This window comes from Ursus arctos, unplaced genomic scaffold, assembly GCF_023065955.2.
Source record: "Ursus arctos isolate Adak ecotype North America unplaced genomic scaffold, UrsArc2.0 scaffold_4, whole genome shotgun sequence".
NCBI classification, from domain to species: Eukaryota; Metazoa; Chordata; class Mammalia; order Carnivora; family Ursidae; genus Ursus; species Ursus arctos.
Genome location: NW_026623056.1, coordinates 29,975,611 through 30,000,511, shown reverse-complemented (window position 1 = coordinate 30,000,511; position 24,901 = coordinate 29,975,611). Strand labels below are relative to the sequence as shown.

Genomic DNA, 24,901 nt, shown 5'->3' with positions numbered 1-24,901 from the left:
CACTGATGGTAATTCCTCAGGCTAGAGCTTATTATGTTAGCATAGTACACATAATTGCCACAAAATATGACAATGACAAATTAGAAAGCCCTGGTTTCCCATTACCACCCTGAGATTGTCAAGGTTGTGTTTTCTGGGTAGCCTCTACTATTAACTCTACCATCTGTTCCTCAGCGTTAGTTGAAATGAGTCTTTTCATAAATGAAATGCCCATCTCTGAAACAGACTGGACTGTATACAAGAGGAGTGCTTCTACAACCACTGTGCTGGTAACGTCGAAGCCATGACCCCTTTGGAACAAGGACCACAGTCTGGGACGATGGCGATGGTTGACTCTGAGAAAGACCTGGCCGACCCAGCAGTGGGCATGTTAACCGCTGGAGGCACATGAGAAAGAAAAGAGATCACTCAGGATCACCCACTAGACAACGCCCATCCCACCGACACATCAGGACTGTCATTTTGAGGTGAATAGGTCTGGGGTCTAGAACTAGCAGGGCGGAAGTGGCCCGATGGGGCGTATCCTGTCCGTGTCCCTCCCACCACTGCCTACTGTGAACTTGAGAATGCAAGAAGCAGTTCCTAGGATTGCTCTGTATTTGGAGGCATTTTCAGGAGGTACTTGACCACATCTTGTTTTCATATAAGATGAACATTGCCAGGCAACAATATTTCCCCTCTTAACTTGTATTAGAAAAGTCAGATTAAAAAACATTTCAAAAAAACCCACAACAACAACCCAAAACATTGTAAGACAAGGATCCTCAATCGTTTACTGACTTCCTTAGATTTCCTGGTCGCTTACATGAGTAATCCCTCTTGTCCTTCTGTGGCCAGGCTGAGGGGGGCTTGGTAAGCTTGAAGACTGGCAGGAAGAATGACTTTTTGGAAACCTCTTAATATAATCTATCTCTCCTGTGTAAGTGCATTATGAATGGCAGAAATAGATTTTAAACCTATCAGAGAAAGAACTGGAATCCATGACAAAACTGAAACTCTTCCATATTCCTACAACACCACGTTCAGGTCAACTTAATGTGAAAAGTCACTAGACTCACTGGTCAGTATTTCAAATCCAGGCAAAGCACACACCAGTTTATTTTGAAATGCAACACAGATCAGTATTTTATGAATACAACTTATTACTACATTATCAGGTAAAAACAGCTTCCAAATGCATGCATAGAAAGTTAGGCATAGTCTTTGAACTCCTTATTTCTAAATATACAAAATACATTTAAATTATATAATTTTAGTGAATCAAAGACTTATAAAATTACAATTTTGGTTTTCACAACATAGAAAAAATACAAAAATGGACTATATATATGGTTATATCATTTTTTACCCAAATTTCAAAGGAGCCGTATGTACTGGTTTTGATGTTTTATAATGTTTTATCTAGAAACTCAGAACTGAAAATAATTTGCAGGTTGTACCACATCAGTGCCCATCTTTTGTTATAAGTGAATAATCCACACAAACCAGGAGAGAAGAGGGCACCATCTTCACATGCCTCTTTACCTCTACATCTTCTAAACCCTTTCTGTGGGAAGCTCGCTCCAGAGGAACGGATTTTATCTGGAAGGACAGTGCTTTGTTCCATGACTAACTCTCCACGGTGCCTTTGATAATGGTGAGTACGTGTTAAACGAGTGATCCCAACCTGAGCAAACAGAACACAGCAAGATGCAGATTAGCAGCTCGTGTCTACAAAGCACAACTGCGTACCTCAAAGAATTCTCTGCCGGAAGGTGTCCCGGAAGGGGGGATCTGAAACACCCAACCAGGTGGGCGGTGGGGCAGATGATGCCTCTGACTATGTCCTGAAATGAAAACGGTAAGTCTGACAAAATACCCATTAAACACCGCCTTCCTCATTCACACTTTATAAGATGTGACAGTTGGTGGGGTTAGATGTTCTCAATTCATAAAAGAACACCATCACTTCAAAGGAGAAATTAGTTCATGTCAGAGATTAAGCAACCAGTTACCGCGAGAGGTGAATGAAGGACATGGCCCTGTGCACGCCTTACTTATCTGCCATGAGCATTTTAAATGTCGACGGACAAAAATACACACTGGGGTGGAGACCCTTTTTGAGGAGGGAGTTGCTTGCTGTGCTCTTTCTGCCAAAGTTCAATTTGATGCAACACCACTGTTTGCGACAGACTGTTCTTCATAAACAGTGACAAATTATAATAGAGAGGACTGAAGAAAACCCCCAATCCAGCGATCCTGGAAAACCTACATTTTCCATCGCATCTTCTATAACTATTCCAGAAACAACTGAAAAAAAATCTTACCCAAACTAAGTAATCAGACTAATATAACTCAAATTGTTTCTATTTTACAGTAGAAATATATTTTGGAAAAAGAGAAAGAAAAAACATGAAAAATCATCTTTCCTCTATATTTAGTGTATGAAGTACAAGAACAGATTCTAATCTCAACATGCCCAAGTTAAGAGTGCTGACTTAAAGAAGCAGAATTTTAATGTTCAATGCAAAAATAATTTTATTACATATCTCCTTGCATTAAATTTTAGGCTCCATACTTTCTTCTCATTTTCATCTTAATTATCAGGCTTCTCTGAAAATAACATTTAAAAATTAGTTTTCCATTATGACACTCTTCTGATATCAGCAATTATATTTTAAATAACTACTCAGTAAGCTAGGCTTTAAAAACTTTTAAGATCAACGATTTGAAAAAAAAGGGGGGAGAAAAGAATCCACAAAGAACATTCTGTGTTTAAAATTTAATGCACATCTGAACTTGGGCTTTACATTTTCATCAACCCTTTCTTGAAGAGTCTTAAATGCACAGTTGAGCAATTAAATGGTATGAAAACATGACGGTAATTAGACAAGGTCCACATGACCGAAGTATTTCTTGGCTGCTCCAACACACAGAGATGATACTGCTTTTAGCTCATGTCTGCCAAAGGGGAACACTTCGCTGCCTCTGGACTTACAGCTTGGTGGGAATTACACAGGACCAAAATGAGGAAAAGTATCCTAACAGAAGAGTTGAATGAAATTTAAAAATAAAATAATAAGGGTGTAGAAACCTATTCCTGAATGTTCTACAGGTCTACTTTTCTAAAGTAACACCTTCCATGTGCTTTCAATTACAGATTCTCTACCCCTTATGCGACTAGCCTGGCTTTGGGTCCATAAGTGAGAATAGCTATGGGTAAATACATTCCTCAGAGGTGCTCTGAGAATGACCCTGTGAAAGGTACTTGTCATTTACCAGCGATTGAGCGTTTCCTTTCTGAGAACTGTCACTGTGTTAAAATATGATTGAGGCTGAGCCCTAGATAAGATAGGTTCTCTATGATGTACACATACTTATTAAATTCAAGCACGTTTCTTAGTGGCAGGCAGTAAGGACCCAACTGAAAACAAACAAAAGGGTTCTAGTTGTTTTCAGATTACAGGTACGACCCCAAAGCTTCACAGACATATACATGGTATAATTCATTCACTAGATAGGAGGGGAGAGGTCCCAGCCATAACTTCATAACATTCCAGAGAACAAAATTTGCCGCTTCAAAAATACAGTTTCCAGCATGCAGTCAAGCACTTTGAAAAGGGAATGCGAAACACACTGCAGACTGGAACAGAACTCTACCGCAAGCCGGGCATTTGGCCGGTACGACTTGCTTACTCGGACTGTAACTCTCAAGCATTTAGTGTTACAGAGCTCTACTTATCAGATACATGAAGGAAACAGGAGGATACACAGCGCCACATCCCTTTCCAGCGCCATCATGAATATTGGGAGCTTCTGGTTGAAAGAGCATGCTGAAATGGACCGGCCAGGATGTTTTATGTAATAGTTTTTGTTGTTGTTTTAAATAAAATCCCAGGCCTGTGTGACACTGGATTTTGGTTTTTATTTTTTCAATATTTTAAAAATAGTTCTTACTTATTTTCTATGAAACGTATTGGGAACTCAAAAAGTCTGCAGCATTTCTTGTCATCGAAAAGTTTGTTTTTTGGGGGTGCGCAGGAAGCAGGAGCTATTCAAATTTCTTGTGTTCTTCAGTATGAGAAAGGACCTTCCTTCTCTGGTGTATCATGTGGAAGTATAACTGGGGAAAAACTGAAAAAAAAGAAAGAACTGGTTAAGGGGAAGATCACTTAAAACTGCATGTTCTAGATAAAGCACGTGGACTTGGGGTCCTCTTTGACTCTACTTTCTCATCCAGCAACCGAGGAAGGGAACGCGGTGGGCTTGGGTCAGGGGAGGAAAAATACACAGGGACTCACCTTTCCCTGGTTTAGCTGAAAGGGAAGGGCGGTCCGGACCGAAGTGACACACAGTACCATCACTAGCACTACCCATCGAGACGCCACAGAGCCGAAAAATAACCCTCTACCCTCTCTCATAGTATCTCCACATTTAGTCTCTGATTTTACAAGTAGGTGAATTCTAGTGACGGACTTATTATTCCTGTTTACAGAGGAGGAATTCAAGCCCCAGGGAGGGCAGGTGACTTGCCTGGGGTTTCACAGCAAATTCCTTTTTTTTTTTTTTTTAAAGATTTTTATGTATTTATTTGACAGAGATAGAGACAGCCAGCGAGAGAGGGAACACAAGCAGGGGGAGTGGGAGAGGAAGAAGCAGGCTCATAGCGGAAGAGCCTGATGTGGGGCTCGATCCCACAACGCCGGGATCACGCCCTGAGCCGAAGGCAGACGCTTAACCTCTGTGCCACCCAGGCGCCCCTCACAGCAAATTCCTGACCAGGACCAGGCTCTGGGCTCCTGACACTCAGTCTAGTCCCTTCTGTCACCTGAGGGGATCTCCCAAAAGTACTTCCCGAGAAAGGTCGTTCTTTGAATGGGAAGACTGAGGAGGGGAAGAGGGCCAAGACATTTTACCTGAACATGAAGAAGCCAAGTTTGGATGTAGAAAGTCCTTATGAAAAGCAAGCACTAGAGATTCTGTTCTTGGTCATTTCTTTTTTTTCCCTTTAAATATTTTATTTATTTTAGAGAGAGAAAGAGCAAGCGTGGGCGCAAGCAAGCGGGGGCAGGGAGGGGGAGAGGGAGAGAGAATCTGAAGCAGACTCTACGCTCAGCACAGAGCCCAAAAGTACCACTCCATCTCACGACCCTGAGATCATGACCTGAGCCGAAGTCAAGAGTTGGACGCTTAACTGACTGAGCCACCCAGGGGCCCCTGTTCTTGGTCATTTCATAGGTTACTTTAAAAAGTTCTGGTTCTCAAAGAAACTGGGTGGTACCACCTCCCTAGGAGTATTTGGAAGCTGGGGGGAGGGGAGTAGATTAGAAGGAGGGAGATTACTGGCATTTAGCACACGAAGCAGGAATGCCAAAATCTGCAACATGTGACAGTCCCCCACAACTAAGAACTGTTCTACCCCAAATGCCTAGAGGATTCCTGCTGGGAAATGCCAGCTGAAGCTACCTGGCCTTCACAAGGTTACTGTGAACTGGGGGTTCAATACGCATGTAAAAAACTCCAGTGAGATGGTCTTAAATGTATACTATCCTTCTTTCTCTTCCCTTCCCTTCTCAACAGCTCCAATCTTCATTTTGTAGAAAGTAACCTGTATTTCCGGGGAGGTAATTTCTACTATTCCACTGACAGTTTCTTCCTTTTTTTTAAAAACCCAAACCCACGACCCTCAGGATCAAGACCTGAGCCGAAATCAAGAGACGGACGCCTAATTGACTGAGCCACCCAGGCGCCCCAACAGTTTCTTCCTTTTTAAATGGGTTCCAAGTTGGCCACATTTCAAATGATCCTCCCAAAGTACTCAAGTACTCAAGACATCAGTGGGTGTGTGCGCACAGATCTGATAAACTGCAGAGAAGGCTGCGACGCTGAGCAGGGCTGCCATCCACTCCACTCGCTATTTGTAGGCAGGAAGTTATTCAGAGAAAAGACCCAGCTTGTGCATATAATTCAACAGGGGAGAGAACTATTCTGGTACGAAAGCCAGAAAATTTGACAAGCTCTATAATCTAAAAACTGGAAGTAAAGATATAATTAAACCATAAGGAATGCTAATTGCAATCATTTAAAAATGTGGGGCCAGTCATATTTCTATAGATATACTTTACTAAAGGGAAAATTTGTGGTCAAGTACACTAAGGACTTTTCCACTGGGTTGCAGGGGTGGCTAAAGCTTCCCTGCTAGTTCAGAGGGTCTGAGGAAGGATGACCTAGAACCATTCATCAGACCTTGGGTGGCAGTTAAAGCAAGATGGTGGAGTATCCTCATCCCCACAGGCAAGGGCCTGCTGGCTATCAGGAGGGCCAGAGGTCAGGAATGGAGGGCAGATATGGCCCTTTCAATTCTTTACAACTTCTGAGGTTTCTCAGTGCCCAAGCAAAGGAATGTGTGCGGGGGAGGCCAGGAGAATGGGGGCACTTGGGCTGGAGGTTCTCTGCAGTTCTAGGAATGACTTCTTAGTGATCAGAACTTGGCTGACACTGTCTCCATCTGAATTACCCACATGTTTAGACTGGACCCAACTGTAACGGCTGAAACAATTCCAGATGCATGGCTACTCTTTTTTTTTTTTTAAGATTTTATTTATTTATTTGACAGAGAGAGACAGTGAGAGAGGGAACACAAGCAAGGGAGTGTGAGAGGGAGAAGCAGGCTTCCTGCTGAGCAGGGAGCCCGATGTGGGGCTCGATCCCAGGACCCTGGGATCATGACCTGAGCCTAAGGCAGATGCTTAACGGCTGAGCCACCCAGGTGCCCCATCGCTACTCTTTTTAACCATAGACAACAGTGAAGAAAAACCCCAAGACAATCTCAATCTGACAATAGGCTATTCTGAATTCTACCTTCTGCTCTCCCAGTCTAGGACACACGAAATGGAGATGGTCACTGTGCACTCGAGTGTTGTGGTGAGGGTAGGGGTTTCTCTAGGGAGACGAAAACTTGGAGGCTGACAGCAAATGGAAATGCTCTGCCCGGGGCAAGTTTTTTCTTGGTCTCTCTAAAAATCTGAGGTGTGGTTATGGTTACGGACAACCTGGACAGCACCCAGCTTCTCCGTGTCCTCACCCTACACCAGTGTTTCTCATTTCTCAGATTTTTTTTTTTTTTTTTTTAAATCCCCACTCCTATTGGGTGGTAAAAGCCAACTTTACCGACCTGGGGGACAGGAACTGCAGACAGGACTTAGATGTCTACTGAGTCCCAGAGAGACTGTACATACTGCAGCTGCAGCAAAGCAGGAAAGGAGCGCCCTGCAGGGATTCCAAAGCACCCCAATATGACAAAACTCCTGGGGCCGTGGCTCACGGGCCACAATTTGGGCCACATGTGCAACAAAGCAACAATTAGTCAGGACCCTAAAGAAAGGGTGTTACTTTGCATAATACATGTGTATCACCAACTTCCCATTCAAGAAGATTAAAAGAAACTGAAGCTGTAGAAAGAAAACCAAATTTGGTAAAGAAGACTGATTTGTCAACAGCAACCCCTCTTAACTCTGCATTTTCTTCTTATAAATACAAAGTTTTGGCAAGTTGGAAATGTGCTGCTGGCTGGAATGAACTGTACAAACTGGTCTCAACATTAACAACCTAAACAACTAAAAACATGCAGGGCAACTGGCTCAGGTCAAAGGCATAATGAGCGCCAGCAGACACAAGTGATTTGTAGCAGAAGATGTGGCCTGGGCCGCCATCTTGCGCCTGGGTGCGGTGTCAGGCATTGGGAGCAAATCTGTTCTTTATTTGAAATCAACCTTTTTTCTTGGTCTATAGCAGTTAAACTACCCTAAGAAAGAAATAACATAGACTTTAACCAAGCCAAGTTCTTACCAAAAGGAGGCTGGGAACCAAAGAAGGGGAAGGAACCAAGGTAAAGAAAGCCAACTCTGGTTGAGAGCCCCACCTGCCCCTTGTGTTTCCTCTCCTCTCTCCTCTCTCCATCTGAAGGCACAGAAGGAAAATCCTACAGAACGGGCTTTGTTTTCCTTCAGGAATCATATCACTAGGGAGGGTTGCTATGCTTGACTAGGCCCCTTAACTAGATCAAGGGGGCAGGAGGCAGAGGCAAAAGACTGGGCACTGGTTGGCCACCAGAGAACAAAAAAAACTAGGAGGTACAGAGAGACTGAGCCTGTCCTGGAGAGCTGCTCCTGGAATGAAGACCCTCCTTCCTTGGCAGACTAAGGTCTTAGAGCAACTCTCAGGTAGGGGCCCCAGATTTCTTTCAATGTGGCAGCATCCTGCTATTGGTTTGATTTCATTACACCCTCCCTGCTCCTTTTCCAGTTATCCAATCTGGCATCTGTCTCTTATTCATTCAAACCTTATGCTGATTTTATTTTATTTTATTAAAAATATTATTTGGGGGGGGGCAGCACTCAAACAGAGGGGCTCAATCCCAGGACTCTGGGAACATGACCTGAGCTGAAGTCAGACACTTAACCAACTGAGCCACCCAGACACCCCCTTATGCTGATTTTTTAAATAAATCCTGTGGTGCCCACTGGGATAATATATGTTAATATATGTTACTCTGGGTGTGGCAAAACTCCAATTGTTGCTTAGAGACTGGAAATGAAACTCTAAGGGAACAAAACTAAAGAGATGAACTGTAAGCTAATTTTTATTAAATTTTTAGCTTCTTCCCTATTTATGACTTCTTTGAAAATCAACTGCCTTTTTCAATTTGAAAAGGCCTTTGGGCACCATGGTTCCAGCACCAAAGAGGAGGGAGGACTCGATAATTAATAAAGAGTGGAAAATGAATCATTAAGCAGAACTGCTGTCTAAGAATTTCTCCAAGATAAACGCTCACATGAAATCTGGATGTAGTTTTTTCCCTCACAACGCATGAAATGCAATTTTCCATAGAGGGACACAAACATGTCGCTTACGATTGTTAGGATGATTCATTCAGTTCACGCTGTGGGCTGAAGAAAAATCCAACTTTCCTGTCTGAATTTAACCTGAGGTTTAGGGAAGAATATAGAATCTTACAGACCAAAATAAGATTCACAGTCACAGTGGCTACGGAAGTAGGTAAATGAGAAGAAACCTCAGACTTCATGTATTCTCGGGTAAAACAAAATCCTTTTGGATATGTGAAAATCAATCACAGGATTTTAAATGAATATCAGAATTCAAGAAAAGGACTAAACAACTCTTCCTCAGCAAACAGGACTCACTTCACAGAAGCCTCAAACATGGCCATTTCTCCCTGTTACCGAGCACGGGGGATAGGTACTTTTGATCATCTGTATTGAAACCTTTAGCAGTACTATTAAAATAACTGGAAACTGTTCTGAAGAGAACATTATGTCCTGTTCAGATGATTTTAGTGCCTATTTCCAAACAAGAAAATAAGGTATATAGAAAAAAAAATTAATCTATTTTTATTTTGCTATTTGTTTCTAGTTAGCTGCTGATTCCTTAAAAATGAAGTGTCTATTTTGATATAATGAAAATGCAAAAATCTCTTTACAATGTTTTCCAAATACCATAACAAGCAGTTTCCAAAGACAGAAAAAGTCAAGGTAAGGTCTTTAATGGCCTTTTCTGTTTTGCACTCAGTACACTGCCCCAATAGGTAGTTCACCTTTCCTGGTATTCAGTTTCCAACCCACACACTGAGAAGGGCTGCATTTTGGCAGCTGTATTGAGAAGGGTTCATCTTTATTCAATTACTACTACAGAAAATTCCCTCCGACAGTCAGCATTCAATAAAAACTAAAGCGTTCCTAATAAATTAGATTTACATTTACTTGGATATGGTATAAAAACATCCAAAGGCATTTGACTCTAATTATTGTAGAGCCAATTTTAAAAACATATATAAATATATGCATAATTGTTTACTTACTTGGAATGTAGGAGATCATTATCAGAATTAGGAATGCGTAATAGTCAAAGGAGAAATTGTATTTGTTAGGTAGACTGATGGAGTACAGGCCAGCCTGTCGGACAAAGGGCAAAGCGGCATATATTGTGAGCAGTTCTCCTGACACTCCCATTGGGTACAGCACAATGAAAAGTGTGTACCTAAAACAAAACAAAATATTCATGACTGAGGCTCGAAGCCAGCGTTAGTAGAAAGATACATTCCCACCCCTCTAATCAGTACTGGTCTTTCAGGAAGCTGTTATTTCTAAATTTTCCTGTTTACCCACTGTTTCTTTTCTTTTCTCTTTTCTTTCTTTTCTTTTCTCTTCCTCCTCCCTCCCTTCCTCCCTCCCTCCTTCTCTCTCTCTCTCTCTCTCTCTCTCGCTTTCTTTCTTTTAAAAGTAGGTTCCATGTCCAATGCGGGGCTTGAACTCATGACCCTGAGATCAAGAGTCGCATGCTCTACTGACTGAGCCAGCCAGACGCCCTGCTCTGTTTACCCATTGTTTAAATTCAGGTTTTACATGCCAGTTTTTGAAAAGAGCCTATAGTAGGTATGTCTCTGAATGTTCTAAAATAAATGTGTTTCGTCAGCCTCAAAATTTGGTCCAACTAAATAAACGACATTCAATACAATTCCCTAAAATAATAAAGATGATGTCAATCATTGGTAAAGTCGGGGCACTGAGTCCTGATTTACAGAAGGGTCCTGCCCTGTGGCAGGGGTGGGAGTGGAGATAGGGGCTTTGCAGGGAGCTGGTGGGGCGGTGTTGGAGCATGTGTCTAGGAATCCCTACAAAGCACAGCACGTCGGTCTGTGCGCTGGAAAGAACAGCACATCCAGTGTGCTTCTACACCTACCAAATGTCTATACATAGCACCGTGAAAAATGAAATCTATGCCAATTTTAAAAACCTTAAAAAATTCACAATAGCTTTTGGTCACTGTGTAGTTTTTCAATAGAAAACCCCTGCAATGACTATTACATAGAATCCGCACCATTTTTTTTTTTTTTTTTTTTTTTACTTCAAAAAGGAGTTCTCTATGTTTCAAAAAGAATTCAGAGAGAAGTTCATCCTATGGAACTAACTGGGAATCATTCGGAGGTGTTAAGTATTGCTAAAGAAACCAGCAGCTCGAATTTTAAAGAGGCTCTGGCTGTTTGTGGCTGACAAGCAAGCAAACTTCCAGGTGCAGAAGTTGTGCCGAGAAATCAGTGACAAAGAATGGAAGCCGTGTTTCCGGTATTCCCCGAGGCCAACTTCAGCTATGCTAAAGAGGATGGTGGAATGGGAAGATTCTTCCATAGGCCCTGGACAACCATGGGCAAAAGAGTCATTCTCCTCTGTTAAGATCAGGGCTTGGCCAGCAAACTCTCCCTGTAACAGAGCAGACGGCTCCCACAGCGCCTCCCCAGGTTGGTAAGTTAGCAACTGCCATCTCTCCCCATTCTTCCCTTTTCCTGAGAAAACTACGTGCTGGGGCGGGGGGTGGGAAAGAAAGGGGTCTGCACACTTGAAATGCTGGAAACACTTGGTTTATATCTCTAATTTAATCACCAAATTCAAAAGTTGCCTGGGAACTACCATTTTCCTTCTAGGAAATGAGGCATTGGGCCCCAAGAACAATTTTGATCCTTTTGCTTTGTCACTCTCCCCACAGTCCTCTCCAACTCAGAAAACTACTCACAACTATCTCATGAATTAGCTCAGATAAACAGATGAACTGTCAGCCTTTACCCAATTCATAATATTACTGGCAAAAATTATCAAAGCAAAATCAAATTGCTAACAAGATAAAACTGCATGTAACATTGGTTATTAATTAAAAATTAAGAGTCATAGCTTGGCAAAATTGAGACTAGGAGAATTGGACTTGGTTCAAAAAAACATAAAGGCAGGAGCTCATCAGTAAAACTTGATATGAACAAAAAAGAGATGTTACATCAAATCTCTATTGAATAATTTAAATGAAAATAACTGATCCAATAAAAATAACTTAAGTATATCAAACTTAAAACAGTGTTTCTATTAATCAAAGTTAAGTAGCGTCCCTTATCCTGATCATCAACCCCAACTACTGTCTCCTACAATTAAAAAAACAAAACAAAACTGAAAGACAGTTGATATCATACAACTTTATTTTTAGGAGCTTGGAGGCAATATTTAGCAATAAAGGACAAATACAGTGATGGGTCATTTCAAAAGTTCATCTTCATCCCATGTACTGTACCTGGCCCATTTGATGAGGTAAGGCAGATGGTTTAACAGACTGAAAGTGTAAAAGGAGTAACGGATAATTTCTGTGATTGTCCAGGCAATAACAAACAGGAGGACACTGTCTTCACTCTGCACCTGAAGGAAAAGGAAAACAAAAGCAAAGCAAACACATAAAACATTTTTAACAAAGAAGCACTCCCAGTGTGCAGCGCCAGCCCCCTGCTCCCTTGTAGAGCTGGGTGGTTGAGCAAGTGGACACAGCCCCGGTCTGATCATCAGTGGCCACAGAACAGGAAGAGCTTTGCCACATCCAGGAACACGTGCCTATGAGAGCAACTGTGTAGAGCCAAGTGAATGAGGGCAAGTGAGAAGAACTCGGCTTACTGACGAGTAAGAGAAGCAGAAACAGGAATTCCATGAGCTAGAGGCCACAGGAAAAAACGAACACAGATGAGTGAGTTTTGTCTGTGGGCCTCCTGCGGAGAATGTGGACTGATGTTAGTGGGAGCCAAGACTAGTTAGATAAGAGGTAGAAGGGCACATCGGTGGAAAGCTTGGGGTCTGTCCATTAATAAGAATTTTAATTTGATTTGCACGACAACTAAGAGTCTGAGGAAATTTCAAAGAAGTAGGAATGTCGTGACTGAGACACAACTGAAGACGAGGCTCACTCACTGGGTAGGACAAATTCAAGTGAGGAAAGAAGAGTAGAGAGCACCTGGAAGGCTGGGCTCATTTATTCTCTCCCACTGGTGACTTTTTCCCCCAGATGAAGCCTGGTTTAACTTAAAAATTATAAAAGCTTCCACGCTGACCACAGGAGGTGGCTACAGCCAGAAGGGCTCTGGAATTCCCAACTTCCTCTGAATCACTTTCATGCTGAAAATGCAATGAACTTTAAAACAGCCCCCCACCCCAGGTGGTTTTTGGGGGCTGTTCTCACTAGATGCCTTGGACTGCACATCTCAGGTGGAAACGTACTTCTGCTGCCCTGGCATTTGCTTTCAGTACCTCCACCAGCCCCCCAGCCAGGTTTATAATGATCCTGGATCCAGGCTTGAAGACCAGTAATAAGAAACTACCCTGCACCCAATTCACTCACGTTGCCTTGTATTCGAAACAGGCAGTTAGAGAGCTGGATGTGACTAAGAAATTCCACTGAGTGAACGCAACAGATTTTGACAAGATGGATCTTCTCTGTCTCATCCTAACGCCTGATACAACAAAGGTACAGTATTCTAACTTTAACTTTACTTCTGTGCATTTGCAATGCGAATAGTTTTTAGCACTTATATTCTTCCTCAGAAAGTGTACATGGAGCAATCCACCTACACAATAAAATAACTAGTCATTTACATACCTATTAACTAAATTGCTCTGACAAAGAATTTCATAAATGCACAGTTACTAATCCCTAAAAATAATAAGAATTTTACATTGTCAAGAGCAAGAGTACTTTTTGTTTTCCTGGTGCTCTTATATTAGCCAAAGTGAAACCTAAACACCTCTGAAGCTTTTATGTTTCATTTTTCAGTCTGTCCCCAAATCCTTGCTTAAAACCCATCTATACTAAAACACAATTTTTAGAGCACATTTTGCTTTTTGATGTATTTTGTAATCCTCTTCATCCTTGAGGTTTATTTTACAGCTATGGGATGAAGCCTTGCTTAAAGATCTCTGGGCTGCAGCAGAAAGTTCTTTCAATATTTTGCATTCTAATCATCTTGAAAGCAGGGAACGTGTTTTATTCATCTTCTGATTCCCAAAAGCACTTTGTGCTTTTCACAAGTAGGAAGCTCAATAAATGTTTGTGGAGCAAACAAATTCAATTCTCATCAGGTCACCCCAAGACTAAGTGCCTGCTTTTGATACCTAATATTTGTTTCTGTGTAGTCTTCAGTGGCCTTCAGAAAGACAAGTAAAAAGTAAACAAACCCCCCTCAAACCCTGCACTTTGATCCAGCCTAATCTGACTCATTCCCCGCCCCCCGCCCCACCAAAAGAACTATGACAAGCTCAGACTCAGGCTGAATTTGTGAAAGCAGCTGCTCCCGGAGCCCAGCTGGGAAGACCATGTGTAATTTTAAAAAGACAGAATGGGGGAAATGGCCATTTTATAAAAATGATATCTTCAGACCAACAGGAAATACAGCACTGTTATTAAGAAGGGACTTGGGAAGGGGCGCCTGGGTGGCTCAGTCAGTTAAGAGTCCAACTCTTGATTTCTCAAGTCTTGTTCTCAGAGTCATGAGCTCAAGCCCCACACTGGATTCCACGCTGGGCGTGGAGCCTACTTCAATAAGAAACAACAGCAAAAACAAGGTACTTGGGTAAATGTTGGAGATCAAGCTTATCTGATTTGAAGACAATTATCCAGTGACACAAAACAGGGGCAGAATGTAATGAGCTGAAGCTAGTAAGATGAATGAGACTCAAACAAGTATTTGTACACCTGTGTTCACAGGAGCGTTATTCACAACAGCCTAAAGGTGGAAACAGCCCAAATGCCCATCAACAGTTGAATCCATAAATAAATGTGGTATATACATGCAATGTATATTAGTCTTGTAAAGTCAGGGAATTCTGACACATGCTACAACATGGATGAACGCTGAACACAATTTGATAAGTGAAATAAGTCAGTCACAAAAGGACAAATACTATACGATCTTGTTCATATGGTACCCAGAGTAGTCAAATTCTGGGAGACAGAAAGTAGAAGCAGAAGGCTGCCAGGGACTAGGGGTGGGAGGAAATAGGGAATAATGCTTAGTGGGTACAGAGTTTTGGTTTGGGAAGATGAAAAACGTTCTGGAGACGGATGGTGGTGATGATTACACAACCAAGGCAATGTACTTACTGCACCTGAACCATACACTTAAACATGGTTAAAATGGTTAAATTTTGCTATCTGTGGTTTACCACAACAAAAAACCCCCAGTAAGATAAAATTTAACCAGGTTAACTGTAAATTATCCATGATTCAGCAATAACAAAATGACTCTAGTACAGAATGGGGAAGACCCAGCTTATGGAATCCAAGAGACAGGTTGTTGGTGAACTGCAAGCTTCATGCATGCCCACAGGGTGCAGGCGGTTCCTCAGATGACCGCCCGACCAGGCAACCAGGCAACCAGGCAGCCAAGCAGCCAAGCAGTATTTGGCCACATTAACAGTCTCATCCCAATGATTCCATTCCAAATGGATTAGATCCCACCCAGGGATCGAAGCAGGTTATAAGAACCCCTGAACTAGCAAGCTTACTTTGGAAAGGAGAGGGTTAACTACATGAAAACACGTAAATGAATGTTGTGTGCAAGAGGCATACACAAGACTAATGGTAGACCTAACAGGGGTAAAATACCTGGTTCAAAATAAGAGCTGTGTAACAAACCAGATGACTAATAAAATAGGCCACCACCTAAAGCTGCATGCTCCCAGACCCTTGACACAGCCAAACTGAACCTGCTCAGGAGAAAGCGCTGTGAGGGGTGGAAAGCTGCCCTCGACAGTGGCAGCCGAGGGCTTCCAGCTGCTGTTCTTTGGAGAGGAGTGTGCGAATAACCTGTACATGGGAAAGGCATGAAACTCTGGCTAATACTAACTTCCTTGCATAGGTGGAAATTTTTTTAGTTGGAAAAAAAATGGGTAGAGACTTTAAATAGTACCTCTTAAAATTAATCTGCCTTTATCAAAGAAGGTGAGAGAAGAGAGAATAACTTTAAGATCTCCCTTCGTTATTGACTGCTGAGGGTACACCAGGGCATAGTTCCCTGGCTCTTTACTCCCTGACCTTAAGGTCTTCAGGGCTGCCGGGACCTTCTCAGTTGGCTCGCTCAGCCCCTGGCACAGTCTGCACACAAAGACATGTGCGGAGTCTGTGCCCCTTCACTTGAATCATACCTTCTATTTTCTTTTAATTTCTTTCTTTCTTTTTTTTTGAAAGCAGGAGTTGGGAACATTTTTCTAACAACTGGGGAGCCCCCTTTCTATCAAGGGCCAGTGACTCAGAGAAAAAAGATCAATGAGGCAAAAAAACCCCCAAAAAACCTCAAACAACAACAACAACAAACAAACCAGCCAGCTTAGTTTTGGAAGGGTTTTTGGAGGGGCTAAGGCCTAGGATTATAAAAAGTTCAACCCAGGGGCACCCAGGGGCTCAGCTGGTTAAGAGCTTGGGTAAGGTCAAGATCTGAGTCCTGGGATTTAGCGCCCTCCCCCCCAATGAGCCCCCACATGGGGCTTCCTGCTCAGCAGGGAGCCTGCTTCTCCCTCTCCCTCTGCCCACCCCCACCATGTGCAAGTGCTCTCTCTCTCTCTCTCTCAAATGGATAAATAAAATCTTAAAAAAAAAAAAGTTCAACCCAGCTCCTTTTTGAATTAGGAACCAGAAACACAGAATTTTGTTAATTATCAAGAATAAGAGGTTTAATATGCCTGCACAAAGATGCGCCGGCTAACGGTGACACAGCATTACCCAGAACAGCCGAAAAGTAAAAACTGCTCAAATGTCCATCAACCGTAAATGGATAAACAAAACGTGACATAATCCATACAATGCAATACTATTTGGTCACACTTAAAGGAAAGAAATACTGATACAATACAGACGAACTTCAAAAACACGACGCTAACTGAAAGACACCAACTGCCAACGATCTCATTTATATGAAATGTCCAGAAAAGGCAAATCCAGAGACAGAAAGATTATTGGTTGCCAGAGGCTGGGACTGGGAATGAACTTTTAAAAGCCATGAGGATCATAGTGAGGTGGCAGAAATTCTCTAGAACTGGTAACACAACTTGGTAAATCTACTAAAAAGCATTGAATTGTACCTAAAATGGTGAACTTGATGGTATGTAAATTATACCTCCATAAAGGTTTTTTAAATTAATTAATTAATTAATTATTTTTTAAAAAAGATTTTATTTATTTATTTGACACAGAGAGACAGCCAGCGAGAGAGAGGGAACACAAGCAGGGGGAGTGGGAGAGGAAGAAGCAGGCTCCCAGCGGAGGAGCCCGATGTGGGGCTCGATCCCAGAACGCCAGGATCACACCCTGAGCTGAAGGCAGATGCTTAACGACTGCGCCACCCAGGCGTCCCCATAAAGGTTTTTTTTTAAAAGAATATGTTTATTTAAAAAAAAATTTTTTTTAAGTAATCTCTACGCCCAACAGGGTCTTGAAGTCATGACCGCTTTTGAGATTGCACTCTACCAACTGAGCCAGCCAGGCACTCTGATGTTTACCTTAAATTACATTATTGCCTTTTAAGAGAAAAGGGGGTATTAGGGCAAAAGTGGGGGAGGGAGATAAAGGAGGATTATCAAGGTTTACAAAAGAAAAGAGGGGGACAAAGGGTTGGTTGCCAAAAACGTCCCGAGGCCATGTTTCAAAGGTGCAACTTCACAATCATGGCACAAATCGGGGAGTGGGCGTGGGGCAGCTCTGCCCGCCAGGAAACCTTCCTCTGCCTGGTGCAGTCAGCGAGTTGCGTACTGGACCCTCCACGCTGCAGAAGCCAGGTTTCCGTCCCTGGCTCTACAGCGAGGGAGGAGGCGCTGGGTGTGGGCGGCTTGTGTAATTTAGCCAAGGGAGTTTACACAGAAATTCAAGCTGGAGAAACAAATGGGGGCAAGAGAAAAACCTTTACACACAAATAGCATCATATGTTTGACTTTAAAAGGCTCAGGGAGTATCAGTACATGAAAAGCTGTCATTTTTATTACATTCAAAGAAAAACAGATGGTGCCACAAAGAAAATCACTATTGTAGAACCCCTATTCTTCCTAGCATTTTGTAACCCACTGCTTACCACTCCGCTTATTTCAAAGAAATACCCTTATCAGGCTTTATGGTAAGTGTTCTTTCCTCTCCTTAATACCCCCTTCATTTGTGAAGACAGGAGATTTTGGTAAAATCTAAGAGGCGAGGAGTAGAGTCTGTTCTTGGCAGAACTCTGAAGAGTATGTTTGTCTTAAGTCTGCTCAGGCTGCCGTAATAAAATACCACAGACTGGCGGCTTAAACAACAGAAATGTGTTTTCTCACAGTTCTACAGGCTGGAAGTCCAAGATCAAGGTGCCAGCATGTTGGGTTTCTGGTGAGGGGTCTCCTCCTGGTTTGCAGCTGGTGCCTTATCACCACCGTGTTCTCATGGGGCAGGATGGGAGGGGAGAGCTCTCCGGGGTCTCTTCTTCTAGGGGGACCAATCTCCTCCTGAGGACCCCACCCTCATGACCTCATCTAAACCTAAGTACCTCCCACAGGGCCTACCTCCAAATACCACAACACTGGGGGTTAGAGATTCCACACACAAATTTGGGGGGATCACAATTCAGCCCACGGCAATGTTCCCAACCAGATGTTGGCAAACTTCTTCTGAAAAAGACTAAATAACAAATATTTTAGGCTTTGCTGTCACATGTCGACTTTATCATGTATTCATCTTTGTTGTTTTTTACACCCTTTAGAAACAAAAAACCATTACAAATTACGGGCTAGATTTGACCCACAGGCCAACCCCTGTTCTAGGTTCATTAGACTGCCCCTCCCAACTTTCCTTTCCTATGACCTGTTAATCTCTACAAATGTCATTCTTCAGCCTTCCTTTGACAGACTGTGTGTGTCAGGGGAGGGGGTCAATATATCTATAACCAATGGACACTATGAAGAAAGGAAGTACACATAAGCATGTTTTTCATGTTATATCATCTTAGAATCTCAGTAATCTCTTTTTTCGTCTGTGGTAAATACACATAAAATTTACTACTTTAACCATTTTAGAGCATGTAATTTAGTGGCATTAAGTACATTGAGCATGTTGTACGACCACCACCACTATCCATCTCAAGAGCTTTTCATCATCCCAAACAGTGTACCCACTAAGTAATAACCCCATTCCGCCCCTCTAGTCCCTGGTAACCACTAGTCTACTTTGTCTTTAAGAATTTGCTTATTCTAGGTACCTCATTTAAGGGGAATCATACAATATGTGTTCTCCTTTGTCTGGCTTATTTAACATAACACCTTCAAGGTTCATCCATGTTGTAGTATGTTCCAGAATTTCTTTTACTTATTTTTTATTCTTTTTTTGGAGAGAGAGAGAGACAGAGTGAGCGAGCACAGGGCAGGGAGGGGCAGAGGGAGAGTGAGAATCTTAAGCAGGCACCACGCCCAGTGCAGAGGCCAACACAGGGCTCCATCTCACAACCCTGAGATCATGACTGAGTTAAAATCAAGAGTTGGATGTTTAACCAAGCCACCCAGGCGCCCCAGAAAATTTCTTCCCTTTTAAAAGCTGAATAATATTCCATTGTTTGTGTACATTATATTTTACTTGTTCAATTATTTATGGACATTTGGGCTGTTTCCACTTTTTGGCTATTGTGAATAATGTTGCTATGAACATGGGTGTACATCATGGTACCCTGTTTTTTGTTCTTTTGGGCATGTATCTAGGAGTGCAATTGCTGGGTCATATGGTAATTCTATATTTAGGAATTACCTAAATTCCTTTGAGGAATTGCTAAACTTTCCATAGTGGCTACACCATTTTACACTCCTACGTAAATTACCTAAATTCCTTTGAGGAATTGTTAAACTTTCCATAGTGGCTACACCATTTTACACTCCCAGCAACAGTGCACAAGGGTTCCAATTCTTCCCATCTTTATCAACACTGGTCATTTTCTTTCTTTTCTTTTCTTTTTTTTTTTATGATCGCAGTTATCCTAGTGAGTACAAAGTGGCATCTCACTGTGCCTTTGAAACACAGTCCCTAATGGTTACTGATGTTGAGTATTTTTTCATGTGCTTACTGGGTCATTTGTCTATCTGTATATCTTCTCTTGAGTAATGTCTAGTCAAGTCCTTGGACTATTTTTAATTTTTTTTTAATAATTCTTTTTTTTTTTTTTTTAAGAATTTATTTATTTGAGAGAGCATGAGCGGGGCTGAGGGAAAGGGACAAGCAGACTCCCTAAGCAGGGAGGTCGATGCGGGGCTTGATCCTAGGACCTTGAGATCATGGCCTGAGCCTAAGGCTGATGCTTAACCAGCTGAGCCACCCAGGTGCCCCTGAATAATCCCTTTTTAATAATTTTAGTGACAACAGCAGTAAAAATAATAATTATACTCAATAGTTACTGAACTCTTACTGTATACCAAGCATATTTTTACATATATTACCTCATTAAATCCCCATTTTACAGATGAGGCAAGTGAGGCTTACAGAAATTGAACCCAATGAACTCTGAACAGTACACACACACACACCCCTACACACACACACACACACACCCCTACTCTTATGCGGAGAACAACTCTCTTATGAAACCAAGAAAACTTCAAAGGAACCCATATACAGGAGCCAAGAATAGGTAAGTGTGACAATCTCCTAGTATTACAAAAGCTATTAAGTTTTCCAAAAAATGTGGCCCACCTCTGAAGAGGAGACACTGAAGGAACTAAGTGGAATAGGCTCACTGAAAAGGACTGAGTAAAGTATGAAAAATTCCAGATCACTGCTGTCCAGATATCTTGAATATATCCACGAAATGAACTTAGTCACAAATCAACTGACTTGAGATAGAAACTAACATAAGAACTTGAAACCAACCCTAATGAACTCCCTACAGTTAGTGTGAATCTTCTTCCCTGAGGCTTGCTTTGCTAATGATCTTCACTGCTTTTTTGTTTTAGCCCTGTTTCACTTCCTGGGTTTAACTTATTGCCAAGACCCCTAAAATCTATCTCAAACGCTTGTTTCCTTTTCTATCTCTGCTCTGCAGGAATCAGACTATAAAATATGATTTGAATGGAACTCATAAAAACAAAGATAAAAAAGAAAATGAGAAAAAAGAAAGAATGGAATACCTTGTGGGACAAGCCTCTGGTTTCCAGAGAAGTGATCACCCCAATCATTTCAAATTTGTTTCTGGATAGGCATTAAGGTTCACCTAAGTGTCTCTTTCCCTTACCCTCACAGAGGAGTCAGCATGGGGGCTGAAAGCTCAAGGTGGTGAGGGGTAGGGAGCCATGTGGACATGAAGACCAGTGGGCCTGGAGTCCAAGGGAATGGACAGAAGAAGGAAGGCTGGGGGGCTGCAGACAGATGAACCAGAGGCTGGGCAACCAGGGATAGGGAGGTGAGGGAGAGACAAGAGGTGATGGTAGAAAAGATGACCAGTTGGGAAATCAGTTACATGGAGTGAGTGAGTAAACTGAGCAAAGGAATCAATATGCTAAAAAAAAAATGGGCTTCTTACTGTTGGAGAGGTATTCACAAACATGGAAGGAGGATGCCAGAAAGAACACTAAGGTGCTGAATTATAATTGGAGGAATCCGTATGAACTCATAATTAAACACACATACAGACACGCACACAGAGCTATATACTTTTAGATGTACATGTGTCTGAGTATCTACATATGTATAGTATTTGAGAGAGAGAGAGTGTGTGTGTGTGTGTGTGTGTATGTATCTCCTAGCTTTCTCCACTGAGAGGACCTAGAAGCATTAACACCCCAGTAGCATGAAGCACCCCAGCTACCCAGATCTTGGTTCCTAAATACCATCTCCCACTAAAAGGAACCAGAGCTCCTTGGCAAAATGGCTGATTTCCAGGGCTGGGACTGGGGAAGTTCAAGATAAGTCTGGAAATCTTTTTTTTTTTGGTCACAAAGTAGGGGGATGCTCAATGAATGAGGGAGACAAAAGGACAAGGACAAAGGGTTCCGACTGGCCAAACCACAGGCAATTTTAGCATCAAAGTAAATAACAGATTACAATCCACTGAATTGCATAGGAGCTAATGAGTCCAAACTGATACAAATGAAATAAATGAGAGAAAAGGAAAGCTATTGCTTACAGTAGGAAGCCACCTAATATATGTAAAAGAGGTAACAGAAGTAGAGGATCATCATCTGGTATCCATCATCTGGATCACCACACAGGTGGCTGACACAGGTGGGAGTCATTCCCGCAAAATACTAATCAGTCGAAAGGGGAAGATGGTGACTTGAAGGTGGGAAAAGCTGGCAGACACCAACAGGAGCAGGTGATTGGGGTCAACATCACTGGGGTAGGATGGGTAGTCACGGCACTGCCACCTCATGTGATGCCCTGAGAAGAGCATGGGAATGTTTCTGTAGTATTCTACATGACTCCAATCGGTTATGGGGGAACACTGGATGGATGTGGGTTGAGGGTCACCCTACAGAAATTAAGGCCTGTACTCTTCAAAACTGTCAAGGACATTAGAGACAGAGTAAGACTAACAAGCTCTCCCAGACTGACGTCTTAAGAGACTGACAACTAAATGGAACATGAGTGTGGCAAGAATACCATGGCAACACGTTTCTCCTTTCCCTGAGTATCCTGGTGCTTAGCACAATACCTGGAGCACAGAAATACTTAGTAAGTGTTTGCCATTCCAGAGTGGAACGAAAAGAGTGTTTGGGCAGCTAGTGAAATCTGAATGGGGCCTGTAGAGAAGGCGGCAGTGTTGTGTGAGTGCTGGCTTCCTGACTGGGAGGTCAAAGGAAGTCATCGCTTCCAGGGCAAGTGACAGAGGGGAATGTCTGTAACATGAACTTGAGTATTTAGGGGTGACAGGACAGCAAGTACAGCTTGCTTTCAAGGTTCAGAAAAGGATGGATGATAATGGGTATATAAATACAGAAGAGAAAGTGATGGAACAAATGCAGTAAAATGCCAATAGGTGGGGAATCTGAGTGAAGGAAATCTGAGAGTTTCTGTACTTTTCTGGAGGCATAATTAGGAGCAAATATAACTATCATTTAGTTTCTGGGATATACTGTTTCTGATATGAAGCCTCTGAATCTGCTAGAAGAGGCAGGCTATATAACCACAAAAAAATAAGAACATTTACAACAAAGTATACACATAAGAGCACACTGAGAAATGGGAACTTGTGAAGAAATAATAGATTTAATGCCGCCTCTCAACTGATATTAGATGGTAAATACCCTGAGGGCAGGTCCATAAACTTGCTTTGAAGAGGCATTAGCTTTAATTAAAAGGCAAAATCTAATTTTTTTAAAGATTTATTTGAGAGAGAGAAAGAGAGTGCGAGGGCATGTGCACACAGTTGAGGGGGGAGGGGGAGAGGGAGAGAGAGAATCTCCAGCAGACCCTGCACTGAGCACAGAGCCTGACTTGACGCTCGAGCTCACGACCCTGAGATCATGACCTGAGCTGAAATCAAGAGTCGGACACTTAACTGACAGAGCCATCCAGGCGCCCCCAAAATCCAATTTTTAATAAATGCTTTAGATTAGGATAATAATGATGATTAAGATAATGATAACTCCCATTTGCAGGGCTAATTATTCCTTAAGTATGATCAAAGTAATTATGTGTAAATTTTTACCAGCTAACTGTGAAACTATTTTAATAAGTATAAAAAACATTCATTTCTATGTGAAAAGTCAATTGTATCTGTTTTGAACCTCAGGACATGGAAAAGAATTCAAAACAGCTGCACAGAACTTTGTCACTAAAATTCTTTGATAAGATTAGATTACATTATACAGAATATGTAGCTAACATTTATTGAGCACTTCCTAAGTACCACACACTATTCTACGCACTGTGTATATGTTCCCTGAGGCCCCAAGACAATCCCAAGAAAAGAAACAACTGGGCCGGGGATACTGGAACAGCTGAAGTGACCATGTGGTCCCAGCAGCACCCTGTCCTTCCTCTGCCTGACCAGCTATCTTACTCTATGGTACTGCTGTCTGCTCAATTCTGCTCCTGGACTATGCTGGAAGCACTGTGAGGACGGCACCCATGATTTTCCTTCTCTCATGTATCCTAGTGCTTCATGCAATGGCTGGAGCGTAGAAGATACTGAACAAATATTTGTTGGTGAATAAGAATGAATAAATGGTGACCCGTCTGCAGTCCAAGTCTGCATGTTCTCTGACTTGGATGGAACAGCCTTGGGTGAGGAAGGCAGCTCCCCAGTGAGAGTGAGGCCAAGGGTCACAGGGCTGGTGCCTGGCTGGTGACGTCAGCTGAGGGCTTAGGCTGGAGAATAGGACAATTCTGACGATAATCCTGGTTCTTTCCATAACTTTATTAAGTTTCTGAACAAAAATACAACTCATTTAGTTGTAGTTCTAACTAAATATAACTAGTTAGTTAGAAAAGGAATTTCATCTATCCTTGGTAAGAAAGAAATTGAAATGTAATAAACATTGACATGTGGTGGTTTAAAAAAATTTTTGAATCAGCATTAGCCTTATTTACATGACAATTGACGTGCAGAGCGTCCTTCATGATTAAGCAATTATTAAAAATCCTTGATAGGGTATTTAGTAAACAAACCAGAAGATACTATTCCTTTTTTATGGAAAATGTGAATTACATTATAAAGAAATATTAATATTTTTTCCCATTTAAAGGAGATAAAAATGTGCATCCACATAGATTTTTTTAAACCTACAATGATAAAGGGAACTGGTTAAATAGTTCTTTCCATTACAATACAATAACTACAGATTATTTTTTTGATGTGGATGATGGCCTAGTCAAATATTTTTTGGCTTACCAAAACAACTCTTGGTCATGAAATCTACTTTTCTGAACATGCAATGAAAAAAATGTGTAAGCATGCAGTCAACACGCAATGCTCAATCAATGCTGTACTTATGGCAAAGGTCAGACATGCAGATCCAAATGCTAACATGTCCCCATGAGCCCAAATTTAATGCTACAGTAATGTGGCCAGTCCACTTCCTAGAAAACATGACGGGAGGGTGGTAGCTTCCTT

General features: G+C 42.0%; 1 protein-coding gene across 1 annotated transcript in view; it reads right to left on the bottom strand.

The window, feature by feature from the left end:
- Positions 1–1,067: 1,067 nt before the first annotated feature.
- HACD2 (3-hydroxyacyl-CoA dehydratase 2) overlaps positions 1,068–24,901 on the bottom strand; it is a 110,488-nt gene continuing 86,654 nt past the window's right edge. Inside the window, exons 5-7 of the mRNA XM_026495034.3 lie at positions 12,109–12,230; positions 9,857–10,035; positions 1,068–4,113 (exon numbers count right to left, since the gene is read on the bottom strand). Of these exons, the coding sequence (XP_026350819.1) occupies positions 4,031–4,113; positions 9,857–10,035; positions 12,109–12,230 (384 nt within the window). The 3' untranslated portion in view covers positions 1,068–4,030. The remainder of the gene's footprint in view (positions 4,114–9,856; positions 10,036–12,108; positions 12,231–24,901) is intronic.